We start from the raw sequence: 16,581 nt of genomic DNA, 5'->3' as shown, positions 1-16,581 counted from the left end.
AAATGAAGTACAACACTCACTTCTAACGTTAAATGTTTATAGATCTCAGCGCTTGCCCTGGCAACGCGTGTTATCTCTTCATTACCCATCTATTAAGGAGAGGTGTGAACAACTCCAACGTTGCTGGAGGACTTAAGCAGCAACAAAAGCTGTGCACCAGAGAACATGCCAGCTACACAAGTGGTTCTATTTACGTACATCTGAGCTGCAATGCACAGATATCCCACTGCCAGCAATACCTGCATGGAGCCTCAGGGAAAACACCCACTGTGAGAGGGCGCTGACTTGGTAGATCTGCTAAAAATATCCATTAGAAAACCGGGGGCCTCCTGCAGGCAGTGGGAACGGTGCAAATTTCAGTGTCATCAGTGTCTTAATTGATTGTAATCAAAGCGAGGAAGACGGTCCTCCCTGGAGATGCTCCATAGTTTAACACCTTCCTGATGTCTAGCTGGCATTTCACTGCACAACACCACAAAGACCCGAGTGTTCTGATGGTACAGTTTTTATTTTTGAATCCACAATCTGTACACGTATTTACAAGGCATGAAAATGGATAACAGCACAAAATACAATTGAGGTATAAGCTAAGAGCACAGTATGTCATGTTTCAATAAATATAATTCAAAATTTGTAAACTAAGTGACCAGATAGATGCATTTTGTTTACTAAAACCATATAAAATATCTGTTAATCTCACGTGAGGTAGAGGACAGTTTTGTGTGTCATGTAATGCAACCACAGCAACGCTAACAATAAGACTGTACATCATTGGCAAAGTATTACAAACTGTTGAATGCAGCGATGGATCTCACAGGCTTGCTGAGGTTTGGAACAGCCACCAGCTGCTGCCTCCAGCCCAGCAGAGCGCTGTGTTGCTTTGCAGCCACCTTCTGTAATCCAAGACAGTCACACTGGCATGTCAACACCAATAAATACTTTTGAGAGTGAGCGTGAAAACAAAAAGAGATTTTCATCAATCACAGGAAGCAACGTAACTGCAACAAAATATTTCAGACCAACTTGGCCAGTCCTAGATCTATTTTAAATACAGTGTAACTGTGCTTTCCTTTCAGTGAGGTATCTATATTGGAAGAAAACCAGAGAGTCAATTGATGTTGTTACGGAGGCAGTTTTCCAATAACAAAATTTCATACCGTTTGTTTGCTGTGCTTGACGAAGTGCTTTGCTCATTTTTCAAGCATTTCCCAGCAGAACAGCTAACGCTGAACGAAACTGGTTTGATAAATAATGGAGACACACGAGCTTTCATGCCATCTGTGAGCTGCAGCCACTGACGTTCACAAAAGCTGAAAATATGGATCTGTTTTTCAAAGAGATATGCAACAAACTGAACATCCTATAAGCTCTCTATAATGAAAACATCGATGAATACTTCTCACATCAATGAGCAAAACAAAAAACTGAACCTTGCAGCTTATTGCAGCTTGCTATTGACAGCTGAAATAAAACTACTGGAAGATTTCAAGCACAGATTAACAGGTAGGTGGGATTATTCTGTTGTCAACTTCACCGTATTATAGAAAACTCTTGTGTGGATTAATTACATGAATTAAGTGCAGAAAAAATACAAAGTCGTTCTCTTTGCTGACAGTCAAAATATATGCTCTACAAACAAGTGAACTCAAGGAAGCTGACCATGACAGCCAGCTCCACAGCTAACGCTAGGAAAGTCTTCTGAATAGTCCATAACATGGGACAGCAATCCAACCCCCAAGATAAACCAAGAATGTATGAACAAACAGTTGTGACTTCTAAAACATGGACCGAGCCACATTTTTTTTGGGCCACCAGAAGCTTCAGGCTTCCACCCAACTTTTCCTACTTCACTAATTGCATTATGCCTTCACTATATACAAACGATTTTACACCTAAGCTATAATATATTAAATATAGAATAAAATTAGTAGAAGAATGTGAAACAGAACCACATTTATCGAGCTCAACGATATGCTTTACAAAAACTGAAACACGAGTTTGGAGATCTGAGATGACATCTCTTCCATCCAGGGTACTGTGAGCCAGGGTACTGCCAGGCTGCCAAAGCTGCACGCTGTACTCTCTGAGTTCTCACATCTTCCCGCTCATCAGAGCACACAAAGCATGTGAAAGTCCTTTTTTGTTTTCCTGACACATAGGAGCAAACAGACATTCACCCTGAATCCGAGTTCCAGAAGGTGCACACACAGGCAGCTTTGTTTTCACTCTAGGTGCTCAACCAGGAAACTATTAAAACACTGAACAACTCTAGGCTTTATTTGTATTTTTTTTTCTCCTCTGAAGACTTAATGCCTCAACTATGTGAGAAAGCAACTTTCTGCCTGGAAAGCAAATGAAAGCTGAAGGCAAAACAAAGAGAAATGCATCAGACGAGCAGAACCTAACGACAGAACTGGCTTCTACCATTAAGTGTGTACTTAAGTGAGGGCCCTGAAGTGTTCATTGCAAGATTCTATGTTAGGTTGTAAAACAAACCACTCAATATAACAAGCATAAGGTAGAGAGAAAAGGTCAATGTGGATTTGTTCTAGAGCTACCAGAGTGTTATTTACAACTCACTCAAAAACTATCTGTCAAAGACTGAACGCACAAAATCTATGGCACAGTTATGTTTACATTATTACTTAAAACCAGTATAAAATTAAGTCTACACGTATGAAAATTATTTATGTAAGCAACCTGAAAGTAATATTGAAGAATTTTAAGAGGATTACAATAATTTAAAACGCATTCTAACTTTAGATTAACTAAATGGAATATTTACAAAGCTATTTTAAGGTCATCTCAACAGATGTCCAGCTAACTTTTTCAGCCAGATGTCTTACAAGTATTAGGAACTCTCACCTGCAGCTGGAACTGCTAAAACTCTATGCCAGCTGCTAGAGTTCTTGCAGAAGTGAAAACAGGAGTACAAACTATGGCTGCCTTCAGCAGAAGCTGGTTGGCACAGCAGAAGTGCAGGCTGGGGCAGGGGAAGCCCAGCAATAGCAGCAGCTGCCACAGGTTGAAGTCAACCAGAGGTGAAGTGGGAAACCTCAGAGCAAGGAACGTCACACAGACAGGATCTGAATACAAACTGAAAGTACAGTGCTCTAAGATCATAATCCCATGAGGATTCCATTCGTTTGACAGCTAAGCTACAAACACTGCAGTGAACCCATCGCTTCAGCCATACGAAGGGGAGGGCCTTATCTACACTGACAACTGAACAAGTTTGGTTCACAACCCTGATACTGAAAAGCAGCTAGAAATGATCAGATAACACCCCAATGAAACCTTCTGGTTTCCCAGGCTGGTGTTTCCTGACTCGTCAATCTAGCTGATCCAGCCTTGAGCTCCAGTGCCTCACATCACTCTTCTACCAACACTGCTGCCATTTTTACTCAGCACATTCGCTTCCTTCCAAACCATTGCTATGCTGTAAAGACAGTCTTTTTTTGTTTTTGTTTTTGTTTTTAAGCAATAATTTGGAGATGGAGTTGAAGAAGATGTGAAAAACATCATCTGGATCCCCTCTTCTGATCAACATTGCCAAATAAGTTTCATTTCTTTTCATCTAATCTGCCCTAATGATCAGTGTAAATATGACACAGGGTCCATAAAGAAAATCACGCACTGGTACGAAAGACTCATTCTATGACTCCACAACATGTATCACCTCCTTTCTCACTCAGCTTAAAGAGTTGTGCCATTTTCTATTTCTGTAAAAGAGAGCTAAGAAAGAACTCAGTTTTCATTTTCACGAGTTCAGAATAAAAACTGATGCCAGTGGATTTTACTAGTGGTTTTATCCAGAATTAATCAACTTCTTTAAGAGAATAATAAACCTAAGCACCTTAAAAAAAACAAACAGCAAACGTAAGCTAGAACACGGGTTAAAATAATGTAGTGAAATAACAGAACTACTAAGATAATTCTAGTCACTATCAGCCAACATCTGTCAGCAATGTCAAACTTTTGGAAAAGAAGTGCACAGGAGTACTTCTCCATCCAAATCTGTAGTCATGCACTGAATCTACCAGGAATTGGACTTCTGAAGTACTTGAGTAAATGCAATATATACACATAAAGTGGAAATTCTGTACAACGACATATTTCTAAGTGTCAGAGCTCAACAAACATGCTGTATTTCTTAATTCATGGTAACATCACCATGCCATTCAAATGTAGAAACGATCAAACTGATTTTCAAAGTGCCATATCTTAGAATTCTATTTCTCTAAGCAATTACCACAATGTCAGTTAAGGCCTGTTCTATGTATAGAAAGAAAAATTCACAAGTTAGCAGGAAGCTTGAAGTGTAGAGGCTTAAGATACTAAATAAACCAGTAATTTTTTTTTTCTTTTAATAAATATTACTTTTCTTGGAAGCATTGGTATCTGAAAACCAGGCAAGCCAAGGAATCCTACACGTCTGTGCTGGAAGGGACAGTCAAAGATCATCTGGCTGCAAGCTCTGTGCTGTGGCAGGGACACCTCCTACTGCCCCTTGTCCTGCAGCTACCAGACCTGATAAACAGTTTCCTTTAACTGCTATGTACAAGAAAATAAAAACTGAGAATTTTTAGTTTTAGAACATTCCATTTCTGAACCTCATTTTTTCTTAACTTAAAACAACAACAAAAAACCAACACTCCTAATGCTTTGCTCTTCCAGCACGGTGACCAAACACCTGCTCTAAAACTGCTGACTGAGTTGTCAAGTAGCTCACACTGAAAAGGTCAGCCTGACTTCACATAACAGAATTATGGGAAAACTCATGCTGCTAAATCACTTCTGATAATCATCCATCTACTGTCATGGCGATTTTGAGCATTACCTCACAGCTGCCTTCATTCTTTCCCCAGCTCAGGAACACAAAATTCTCACTGAAAACTCAACTATTTTTGGCCTTGAAGAAATTAAGATTTTTTTTTAAGTACTTTTATAACCGGATGTGAAATCGATAATAAAATAAAGATCATCAAACCTGTTTTAACAGACAATGTTAGAAGGTAGAGGGTCCTCAAGGGCTGCATTAGAAATAAACAGAAACTGGGCACTCTAAATCTGAACTTTCTTATTTTTTCATAGTTTGAGAAACACCAGTACAAATAAATGCAGATTTCCATTGGGTAGGAAAATCTAAAAATGTGTCCCTATCAGTTTGTTTATGTATATCTTCATCTGCACTTGTATGGCAAATAGAAATCTGTAGAGAATACTTCTTATCGCACAGAAACTGCTTACAATTCATTAAAAAATGGAACACCCTGTTTGAAGGACACAGTCGTGCTTGTTTTCCAACTTCTATTTTCCATTCCCATTTTTTGAAGATTTCAAGATCTGCAGCTTCAATTCTTTTATCATCATCTCCAACTTCTCCCTTGCCTCTCGTTCTTGCCTCAGTTCATCTTGAAGCTCCTGTCTGTCTGCCTCTGCGTGATCCAGTCTCTGTCTCAGTTCTGCTAGCTGTAAGATAGAGGAGAGAGATTTAATTTTAACAAACATATTTGTATATGACACAACCATTCAAAACCCTGCTGCTAACCACCCTATGAATCAGGTACAAATATTTCAGAAGTATTTATCAGCTCGTTTTCCTATGTTCATCAACAAGTACGCAGCTGCTGACCTCACCACTGGCAAACGACATCAATGTGAGAAGTGGCATAAAGATCCTACAATTAAAAAAAAGCCAGAAGAGCCCAATTTTAAATACACGTAAATTCCAGTGATGTGAACTGCCAGACTGCACCAAAGTCAAAAATCTGCTATCAAGCTGTGAGGATGCCTGTGTCAGATCTTTCACAAATCCCAGAACGAATTTTCCACTCCCCAAGTTAATTTCCCTCACCTGACAAAATACTATTTCTTTACTTCAAAAGCTTAATCCATTTCTACAACACCCATAACCATCAATACAGTCTTCTGACATTCTTTAGCACAAATGAAGGTTAGGAATACGAGATTCAGAAGTGCTTGACCAGAACATCTTGTGCACTGATTTATGTTATCCAAATAGAAACATCAATCCTCCCAAGCTTTTTTGTGAAACGTTCTGTGTTTCAACACCAGAGAATAAATAGGCTTTAATCTCTAGAGCACAGTAAATCTCACATTTCCCCAAGTATGAGGAAGGCTTGAGCAGACTAAATGACATCGGCTTCTGCTGAAAAGAACGCTTCTCTGATGACACCAAGTAGGTCACTGCATAACGACTGAAGTAGAAACACTGAGTCTTGTCCTTTTTGTCTGGGATAATGTGAAATACTGAAATGTTTTCACTTGGAATTTGGTGCCATGCAACCCAGTGAATTGGAATTACTGATCCATAAATACACCCCTCTGTTCCTGCAGTTTAATGGCAATGACATGTGATAGCTTGATTGAGATGCTATATCTCAAGGAAGAATTTAAGAAAAAAAAAAGATCCATAAAATATATGACAAACATTCTTTTTTATCTTCTGAAGAGTCCCACTGCAGATTATGCAGTTTAGAAAAGTTACTCATCAAAATAAAGTTCCACACTTAAATGATTATATAGAGAGTAAAGCAAAGATTTTTGCATGAGACTGTCAAACCACTAATGACATCAAGACAAGAGTGTGAATCCCATGTGTGATGTGTTCAGCTGTTTGTGTCTAATTTATTAAAGCTGGACTTTCAGACTGTACCAAGTAACTCCACAGTAGAAAATCAGTGGTAAGCCCCAGTGATTCAGAACATTAGTCATCTTAGCTAAACCATGCACAAAAGGGAACCATTAAAATAAAAACAAAAAACAGCTGAACAACCACTGTTTGTCTATGCAGCACATAAATCCCCTACCCAGCATTAAAACAGTAAGAAACTACTTTGAATTTATTAGGGTCAGTTCTTTCCCACCAAAACTTCATCACAATAAGATCTGGAAAACTCTGATGAATTTTTCAAGTGTGGCAAAGTTACTGCCAAGCTGCTTATATGTATTACCACCCACAGTTACAACAGGGAGACAAAAGCCATTATCTTCTTTGCCATGGGTTTGAGTGGTTGTTTCTTACGAAAAGACCTCACTGAATCTAAAAAGTCCACCTGCACTCGTGACGTTGGGCTTCCATCTCAATAATCACTACGTGCACATCCCACTGAAAAAGGAGGCAGCTCATGACAGCAAAGAGGAGCAGGAGCACACAAAAACACTGCTGTTTGCCAGCTGCTGTAAAGTGCTTTTGCACTCTGGTGCACTCTGTGATTCTGCAGAAACATTATTCAATGGATGTTCATCTTCACCCCTATCATGAGAAGTATTTCAGTGGTTTTTAGACAGCACGAGCCTATTAATGTGAGTCTTCTGACTGGGATGCAGACTGGTGCAGCACAGCAGTGCCCACTGCCTGCATGCCACAGCACGCAATACATAAATCAGCATGTCTGTGGTGGAGCTTTTCTTTTCACCTATAAAGAAAGGCGTAAGGACTGCTTACACTGTCCTATTGTGATTGATGGGGTAAAGCAACATTTCAACTGGGGAAGTCAGTAAAGGAGTCAAATAAGGAAGAAGACCTCCTGCATCTTCAGAAGAACAAATGTTTACCAAAACTCCAGATCCCTTATTATTCATTCCCTTTAATGTACAACGAAGGCTTTTCCCAGTCCACAGTTCTCAGAGAGGGCAAGTGGCTTCAAGAAAACATCACATTAAGGCTATTTGAGGTGCAATATATACAGCTTGGGAAAAATAACCGTTGCCAGGACTTCTGTTTAACTCAGGTACATCTGACAACTGCTTGGAACCCATGGTCCAAAACGTACTGTAAGATGTGACAAATGGAGAAAAGATTCCACTGACATGCTCCAAGTAGCTCTGCAGCACAACTACTAACAGGATAAACTTTCATGGCAGGAACGCATTTAGTATTCTAACATCAAAAGAAACAATCATCCAGACTCCTTGGAGAACAACTCGTGGCTTTTATCCTCTAAAGAAAGGCTATACTAAACAGGCCATATCAAACACACTACACACGATCATCTTCATCAACCAGAACATGTTGTTACTTGCAGCAACAGGGCTTGTACCAGATGTTTGGTAAATCAGACCTTAGTCAGAGAGGATTACTTCTGGCAGCAAAGGCCAGGAATCTGTGGAGTGGGATGTCATGAAATTAAATTCATGGGAAGGATTTACGATGCTAGTCTCTGCCCTACTCCCTAAAAATACAAAAACCTGTCTCTCAAGTATAGCCTGTTTCTTATTTTGAGACTGTATGAACAGCAAATATACAAAACTATAATCAAGTGATCATAAAGCTTAAGTTTTAGATTTTGTTTGCTTTAAAAGGCTGTTTTCTGTGACACAGTTCAACGTACTTCAACACGTTTCTATAGCCAAAGCAATCATGCCTAGCTCTTTAACATGGACAAGCCTATACACATTAAACACGGCCTGCTTTGAAGAAGAATGTTATAATCCTTATGTTTAAGATTAATTATTTAATCATTAATATCACACAGATATCTGATGAAGAGAATCCTAACACCTGACAGGTGAAGTGTTTCTGTAAGCTACATTTTAGCTCTGTCTCAATCAAGGGGCAGGGAAGTAAATATGCTATCATTGTGACTAAGATGGAGAAGATGAAACCTTACAGTGGATGAGCAGTAACTCCACATTCACTCATGCACTAAATATGATTTGCTTTGAAACAGACTTTCCCTTCTCACCTGTGCTGCATATTCTGCTTCCTTGTCCTTCTCTGAGCTGGACTCACAGGTACACTTCTGCTTCATCATTTGGTCCAGTTTCCTCTCCAAGTCTCTCTGCTCAAAATAAAACTCTTCCATTCTTTGAGCATGCTCAGTTTGCAAAGATTCAAGTTCTTTTTGCAAATTCTGCTGCTCTTCACTCAGTTCCTTCATAGCTTTAGAGTTGTTTAACATTTCCACTTCCTGTCAAGACAGATCAGGATCACATACACCTTGGTTCTAACACCAGAAAAGCGAAAAAACAATCTTGTGATTTAAATATGTAACTGAAAACAATGAGGCAAAAAAGAGCACATTCACCTACTGGTAACAATGGCCTGATAATGGAACTCATCTTCTTATCAGTGGTGACGTGCTGTATTCAATTAATATAACATGATCCATACTTTCAAGCACATGGAGCTTCCAGAAACAAATTCACAATGCCCTGCAGTGAACCTCAGAATGTTGTAGCACTGATTTACTACAACATATTCTGAAGACAAAAGAAGTTCTAATCAGAAAACAGAATAGAAGTGTTTGGTTTCCCTTTCTGTTAACATTATGATATTTGTAAAAGGGTCTTCTTTTTTTTTTCTTTTTAAATTACCTACAAGCTTTGCCTCCAACAGCAGAACACTTTAAAAGCAGCTGTCCTGGGGCCTTACCTGAGATTGCTGATTCTGAGCTTTAATGTTAAAAATAATAATAATAATAGGTCTGGTGTACAAAAATAAGCAGAAAAGACAGTATTGACTTAATTTAATGCAGAAAAAAGAAGTGATGCAAAATCAAATGAACACCAGTTTCTAATCCCCTCCATAAAACCCCCTAAAATAAAAGATTCAACAAATAGAGACAGGAAGGTGCTATTATCGCTACACAGGGCCACGGTAACATCAATTCCAACTCCTGCATCTTTAAAATCCTAAAAAGTGAAAAATTTCCATAGGACTTACACTATATTTGCCAAAATATTTCTATTTTTGAAAAGGATTCGAAAGTTCAAGCAGTGCTCATTTGGATATAATGAAAGCAGCTCCTTGAAGGCAGCTGTTACAAACCAAAAACACAGCACCAGTTATTAGCAGCTCTAAGCTACCAAACACACAGGATATTAGAGATGCAGCGTCTGGATTCAAGCTGGTGGAAAATTACTTTTGTGCTCCAGTGTTCTACATGGAAGTCATCCGTGGAAGGATTCTAAACCCAAAAATCTAACATGAGTTTTCTGATGGCCAAATGAAGCTTTTTCACACTGGCATCGTACCATTTGAAGCTGCTGCTTCCTCCGCAGAATAGTATTTAGTTTCTCTTGCTGTTTGATGTAGGTTTTCATTACTTCTTCCATGATCCTCCCCTTGTCGTCTTCACAGCTGATGTCTTTCATGAGAGTGGGGGACAACGTTCTCCCCTCATTACCTACTTCAACACATCTGGAGCCTCTCATGCTTTTGGAAGAAAGACGTTCGGATTTCCCACCTCTTGCAGAATGAGCTGACACCAGGGGATCTGCAGGTAGAAGAAGGACGTGGCACAATAAGCACAGAAAATCACAGGAATAAACTGCAAAGTAAACTCAAGGTTAGGAAAAGGTCAGAATTTTTGGAGCACCGAAGAGATACAGATACAGTGACAAAATACCAGCTTGGCGCTGCTCCTTCCAAAGTTACATGCTTGAAAATTAAATTGAAAAGACTTCCATGTAATTCTTTTTCACAGCTTATCTACTCACCTAAACGCTTATGCTGCTCCAGACCAGTTTTCAAGTCAATTTTCTCCTGCTCCTCAAGAGAAAGCTCTGGATAGGAGGCAGGTTTTTTGTGCTTTCCACTCGTGAGCTTTTTCTCTGACATTCCAGATGAAGACTTGATTACCTCAGAAGCTTTGACTGTTGTTTTTGTAACATCCTTGTATTGTGATGCAAGAGATACATTTGGGGCCACCACTTTGTCACACATATAAAGGTAGTAACTGAAAAAGTAGAACAGTGCAATTAAAGATGAAAATGTGCAATAAATGAGTACTACGTTTAATTTCACTTGATTTTAAACAGCAAAACTTTCAATAAATGTGAGCTTATCCTTTTTATTTTTTTCCTATACAAAAGGAAATAGTAAAGACTTCATCCTTACTCGTAGATATGGTTTGGAGGCCACAAAAAAAAAAAAAAAAAGCTTATGCAAATGTGACTGATTAAAAACACATCCATACATATATATAAATCACATGGAGTCATCTCTTAGATGCAAAGAGTGAAATTAGAATGCTACCAGATCCAGACTCTCTAGCATCCACATAATCCTCCTATCAGCAGTGGAGTATGGGAGAAGGGATCAGCACAGTGGTAATGAGCATACTGCTTTTTAAGCAGCAGGGCTGGGCACTGACAGTGCTGGGCAGACCTGGGACCAATCCTGGACCTTCTTTTCCACATATACTGACCAGCATTGATGCAGAATGCAGAGTGTGCAATACATTAAGGAAATGCACCCGATTTCTGAAACCTGGAAGTTAACCAACAAGTCAGCTGCAGTCATTCCAGCATGGAATAAAGTCTTCAAACAGTTTTTGCAAGTCCTTTTTGAAAGGAAATGCAGTTGCACTCGTGGTAAATAGGCCCTATGCAGCTTTTCACATACGTGCATTATGTTATAATAGGAAAATTAACTTCTGTCATTGCCTGAGAAGCAAAGTCGTAATTACATTTCAATTGTATTTCCTCCTGAAGAACGCCCATACATCACAGCTTGAGTCTCACACCAAAAATCACCCATAAGCAGTTCATTAATATTTACACTAAGAAATGAATTACGAGTTAGGGTGCAATTCTTTTTCGTAACAGTTCAGGTTGCAAATACATTTTTTTCAGCTGAAATTTATGTAGTGAAATTACGTATGCAACGCTCATCGTGCTGCAAAGGAAATTCAGTTACCTGGGATGGAAGAAGGAGGGTGGCTGAGGATCAGCTTCTGCTTCCTGCTTTATCACAGGATACCACTGCGATAAATCTAGGCTCTGCTGGGAATCCACCTCAAGGAAAACAAAAGCCAAGCAGTAATTTGAAGACAGGTTCACATTAATGACATTTTAACAAACCGTTCTCAGCAGAACAGCACTTCCACCATTAATGCATACACACAAACTGAAAAAGCCACAGGCTTTGGCAGAAGTGCACGCTGATGCAAGAGACAGAAGTTTCTTCAATCACCAATTTCCCATTATGAGTAAAGCAGCAACGAAACTGAAAGAAAAGCTCTTTGCATAAAAGCTGTGCTGAGCTCCCAGGACTCTGGCAGAGGCACTGCCACCAGAGACTGGGAGAAACAGAGAGCAGAAACGGGATTCCAAAAAGGTTGTATCACCCTTCGGTAAATAAGCATCTACACATCAAAGCACGCACTTGTCAGATACTTCACTACAAAATGAAATCTGTGAGTAAAAAGCAACCATTAGTGGTGTTACAGAAACACAGCTGGGCAAGGTCACTGCAGTAGGCTAACAACCCTTGGCAGTAAGGAACAGAAGCACCTCAGGTGCATCAGAACACATCATCCTAAAGCACTTCTGTGCATGCAGTGTTTGGGTAGCAATCCTCCTTCTGTTTGTCTCAAAAACCATTTCCAAAATTGAACTTTAGTCAAAGTTGCTGCTGATACTTACTGCTCTGCCACAGTTACTGCTATTTTCAAGTGAGAGGCATCTGGTCCTATCTACAGGACTCGCAGCTGAAAACCTGATTCCTAATTCCATCGTATTAAAATCATCTTGGAACTGGGGAGAAGTCTACAGAAACCCCTAGAAACGTGAACATAAGTGGGTTTTCCCCCAGTGTGATTAGCTGACCACAGCCAGCAGCCACAAAAAATCCATATTCACACGCCCAGAAACAGAAACAGATCACAGAACCTCACCTCTGCCAGTCGAGAGGCTGCAGTCACAGCAGCATGGCCTGCATCAGATGGCACTTGACCACAAAAAAAGAGTCAATCCTATCTACATTATTCTGGTCAAAACATCAAGCCTGCTAAATTCAAAGTCTAGCACTGCAACTGCAATGTAACTCCACCCATGCAGTTCCTCAAATCAGCTCCAAAAGGAACAGAAAGGAGAGGAAACAAGCTAAGCTCCAAAACAGTGACTTCGTATCAAACCCCTCCCCACCATTTTATCTTTGCTCAAGTTTTCAGTTTTTCTTCCATACTAATTTCATATGCTACTTAATAATAATAACAACAACTACACAGGTCTGTAATGGAAGACTCCAGAAAGGGTTTTTCGCATTTTGTCTGTACCAGTCCAGTCCAAATGACTGCTGCTGTGAACTTCAGCTGTTTTTTCATCTGTCTACAGGAAACTGAAATCGTGGTCAGAAGTCTGCTAACACAAAACAGGAAGCAGCCTCCTGTAGTCACACCTAGAACACACTTCCACTCATGCCACAGCTCATCACCTGTACTGGCACTGCAAGAACAAAGACTGTCATGATAGTGAAGACTCCTTGCTGTGAGCTTACCTGCACCCCCAGCTGATTTGGCATGTGCAAGAATGCCATACAGCAGAGTTGTGTGGAAATTTTCTGATAAAAATACAGCAGACTGGTACAATTGTAGCAACAGCTGCTGCTGCAATAAGCCTTTCTGTAACACTGAATGTCCAGAGTTGTGCTGGAAGGTGTCATCTCACCACACACCTTTCTGGGCTCACCTGCATGGACTGCTTTGAAATCCAAGACAAAACATCCAACAGGTGAACCAGAAAGTTTTAAGTTGAGATTACACTCAACAAAATTGCATATTGTTTGAATGCAAACATCCATGTTGTTATAACCTATGCGTTCCCTCATTTAATGAGCTAGCTGCTCTCCACGTTCCCTACCAGCTCTCCTCTTAAAAAGCCTATTTCTTGCACATAACATGATTATTTCCCCAGCAACATCCAGCATTTATCTGGTGTTTATTATTTAAATTAGAAACTCTTTGAAGGAAAAATAAGCTCTGTATTTTTGAACTGCACTGCAGACTTGCAGCAGTATTTTAGGAAAAAATACTATGTCTATTATTAACCATTGTCAAGATACCATCCTACAGCTCTTTACTTGGACTGCTTCAGAACTCCTCTCTTTTGGCATATTTCTCCATATAACTCGTTTAAACAGAAAGCTACTGTTGAACAAGCAGGCTTTGGGCTTCTAACAGGAGCTTATGGATGAGCCCTCACCCATGTGCAAAGCCATGATGGGTGGCTGGCAGGGCAGGCAGCCGTACACCACGTGTGTGTGTGCAGGCGTGAATGCAATACATAAAAAACCAATTGGTGACACTTGATTTTCAAGCTCCTTTCTGCATTGTTCAGCTGCTGCAGCACATACCACATAAACACATCAAAAGATCTCCAAATTAATTCTGAACTTTCCGGAGACTGCTTACTTTAAAACAGAACAAGAACCAACAAAACCAAACCATCCTGAATGAAGTCACTTAGGGCCCAAAGAGGAAAGAAATCACTGTGCCTTTTCATCAGAAATGTATTTCCATGGAGAAGCTCCCTCATGAAATTCACTTAGGCTTGGCTTGACAGGCACTGCCATTTACAAGAGGCAAGCACTGTGCTTCCAAAAGGACCATTAACACGCAGGCAGAGAGATTTAGGAGTTCTACAAGAGCAGGTGAACTTACTTTTGATCGAGTTCTTTTCTGATTTTTCTCACTAAATTTCTCCTTCATCTCCTCCAAGAGATGCTTCAGCTCCCGCTCCTCCGACGTTCCCAGGTATTTTTGGTTAATATGAAGGTAGCAGTGCCACTTGGCTGACTCAAAGCCCCAATGGCAGGTCCTCTTGTCGGGGGATCGATGCGAATGCATCACAAAGGTCTGGGGTGAGAACATCCCGTAGCACTCCAGACACTGGATACAGGGGTCGTCCGGAGCAAGGTAGAACTGAGGTGCAAACAAACCCTGGCACTTGCCCAGGCATTCATGCTCTACTTCGAAGGCACTGCCAGTCTCCTTCAGTTGGGCCAATGTGTTCTTACCAGGGAGAAAGCTGCCATTTTGAGGGAAAGTGCGAGGACGTAGTAAAGCATTGCATAGTCTCTGAGCGTCAGTCAGTGTAATCAGCCCGCAGGACGGAGCATTGAACGGAAGAATTCCCAAAACCTTCAGAATATGAAGTTGGTCAGAAGTGCACCTGGAACAGTATATGTACAGTTCATCACACACTGTATTAATCTGCTGCAAAGAAAAGTCTCGAAGAACTGAATTCAACACCTGAGGCAGGCAGAGCCTTTTTTCTCCTCCGACTTTAAAGCAAGAGATGGATTCCCCCTCCAGTACAGTCTGAGTGAGCTCTGTGGAGCTGTCAGGAGGAATGAGCAGCGGAGCAGACAGGATTTGTGGTGATGGAAGAGGCAAGAAGACGGTGGGTGACATGCTCTCCTGGGAATAGCGAGCTGAGAAAGCTGCCGGTCCACCCAGCGAGCTCTGGCTGCTCAAGTGGAATTGTGCCAATGTGTGTTTCAGACCTGGATTTAAATTCAAAGGTTCAGAGATTGAAGAACTGTTTGGCTTGGCACTCTCCCCGTCAGCCTCCACAGAAGTTTCGTCATATTCGTCCAAGTTTTCCTTCTTGATTGTTGGCAGTTTATTTATCACGACTCGTACTTGGCTATTTACGTGCATCTCCGTCATTAGCTTTTTCAGCGGGGGGCTCCCATCCTCCTGGATCCCACTCCTCTTTTGCTCTGAAACGAGCCCTAGAGGGAAATTTGTCTGTGGGCTTTCCATCGCTGAACACCAGAACTTCAGTTAATTACAGTCTCGAATGCACATTTTCCTGCTTGCTTAGACAAAAAACGATTTGAAGCAATCTCGACTGCCGCAGGCACGCCCTGGTTTGCACTCCACTTAATCCTTTGGCCTCCAACAGCAAAACCTGCAACCCATTTTGAACATAAAACTAAGAAATTAAGTCTGCAGAAGTCAAACAGTTTTTCTCTCCTAGTTCTAGAACCATTTGTTCAACTGTCTTATAAAGAACCACCGTGATTTGTACACATGGATGTTCTTCATACGCTTCCCAGTCGCACAGCAGCACCTCGGGAACAAACGAGGAGCAGGAGGTCCACTGAGGGCCACTTTTTTCTTCCAAAAACAGACGGCCGTCAAAGCCAGTCCGTACTTCGATATCAAAACACAGAAGCGCTCAGAAGCTCCGTCCGATCCCAAACGTACCTGGAGCCACGCGGAAATTCCGCTCGGCACTTTCAGTTCCTGGAGATGGAGCCCGAATCTCCGGGGCCTGCTTTATTGTGCCGCCAACTTCGCGATTTCGCCGCCGCCGCCCGCGGAGCGCCGGCAGCTCGCAGACAAACCCGAGCCGAGCGCCGGCGGTCACCTTTCGCACAGATGTCAGCGCCGCGTGTCACGATTCTCCCACCCCGACTTACGGGCGGTAGGACCGAGGCCGAGGGCCGGATTCCCCCCGCCGCGTCGCGCCGTCAATCCGCGCAGAGCCTGCGAACAGCGAACGGGGTCACGGCGAGCCCGGCAGCAGGGAATGCCCGCCGGGAGCGCCGCGAGGAGCCCCGCCCGCGCCGCCCCCCCCAGAGCCCTTCCCGGAAGGGCGCGGGACGCCGCTCCGTGACTCACCTCGGAGCCGGGCGGCCGCGGGCAGCGCTCCCCCCGCCCCCCTTCCCCCGCCCGGCTCCCTCGCTCCGCCGCTCCCTCGCCCGCCGCGCCGCCGCCGCTCCCTCCCCCCGGGCACGGCGCGCCCCTCCCCCGGCCGCCGCCATCCCCTCCCTCGGGCGCTGCCTCCCCTCACCCTCGCCCTCTCGCTCACCCCCCCCCG

At 42.0% G+C, this 16,581-nt stretch overlaps 1 protein-coding gene across 2 annotated transcripts; it reads right to left on the bottom strand.

Annotated features, from left to right (window-relative positions):
* Nucleotides 1-489: 489 nt before the first annotated feature.
* SKIL (SKI like proto-oncogene) lies at nucleotides 490-16,191 on the bottom strand. Of its 2 annotated transcripts, XM_042820963.1 has the most exons (7): nucleotides 15,966-16,191; nucleotides 14,412-15,666; nucleotides 11,669-11,766; nucleotides 10,468-10,706; nucleotides 10,003-10,244; nucleotides 8,712-8,936; nucleotides 490-5,472 (listed from the first exon to the last, which is right to left on the bottom strand). In XM_042820963.1, exons 2-7 carry the CDS (start codon nucleotides 15,516-15,518, stop codon nucleotides 5,311-5,313), a joined length of 2,073 nt encoding a protein of 690 aa, XP_042676897.1. In that variant the 5' UTR covers nucleotides 15,519-15,666; nucleotides 15,966-16,191; the 3' UTR covers nucleotides 490-5,310. The 2 variants fall into 2 exon arrangements, with proteins under 2 accessions (XP_042676897.1, XP_042676896.1); XM_042820962.1 differs by having other exon boundaries at nucleotides 14,412-16,191.
* Between the last annotated feature and the right edge of the window lie 390 nt (nucleotides 16,192-16,581).

Source organism: Centrocercus urophasianus, unplaced genomic scaffold, assembly GCF_019232065.1.
Source record: "Centrocercus urophasianus isolate 14NV4802_14NV808 unplaced genomic scaffold, USGS_Curo_1.0 seq_19, whole genome shotgun sequence".
NCBI lineage: Eukaryota > Metazoa > Chordata > Aves > Galliformes > Phasianidae > Centrocercus > Centrocercus urophasianus.
The sequence above is the reverse complement of the archived record's forward strand: the minus strand, read 5'-3'. Positions and strand labels throughout refer to the sequence as shown.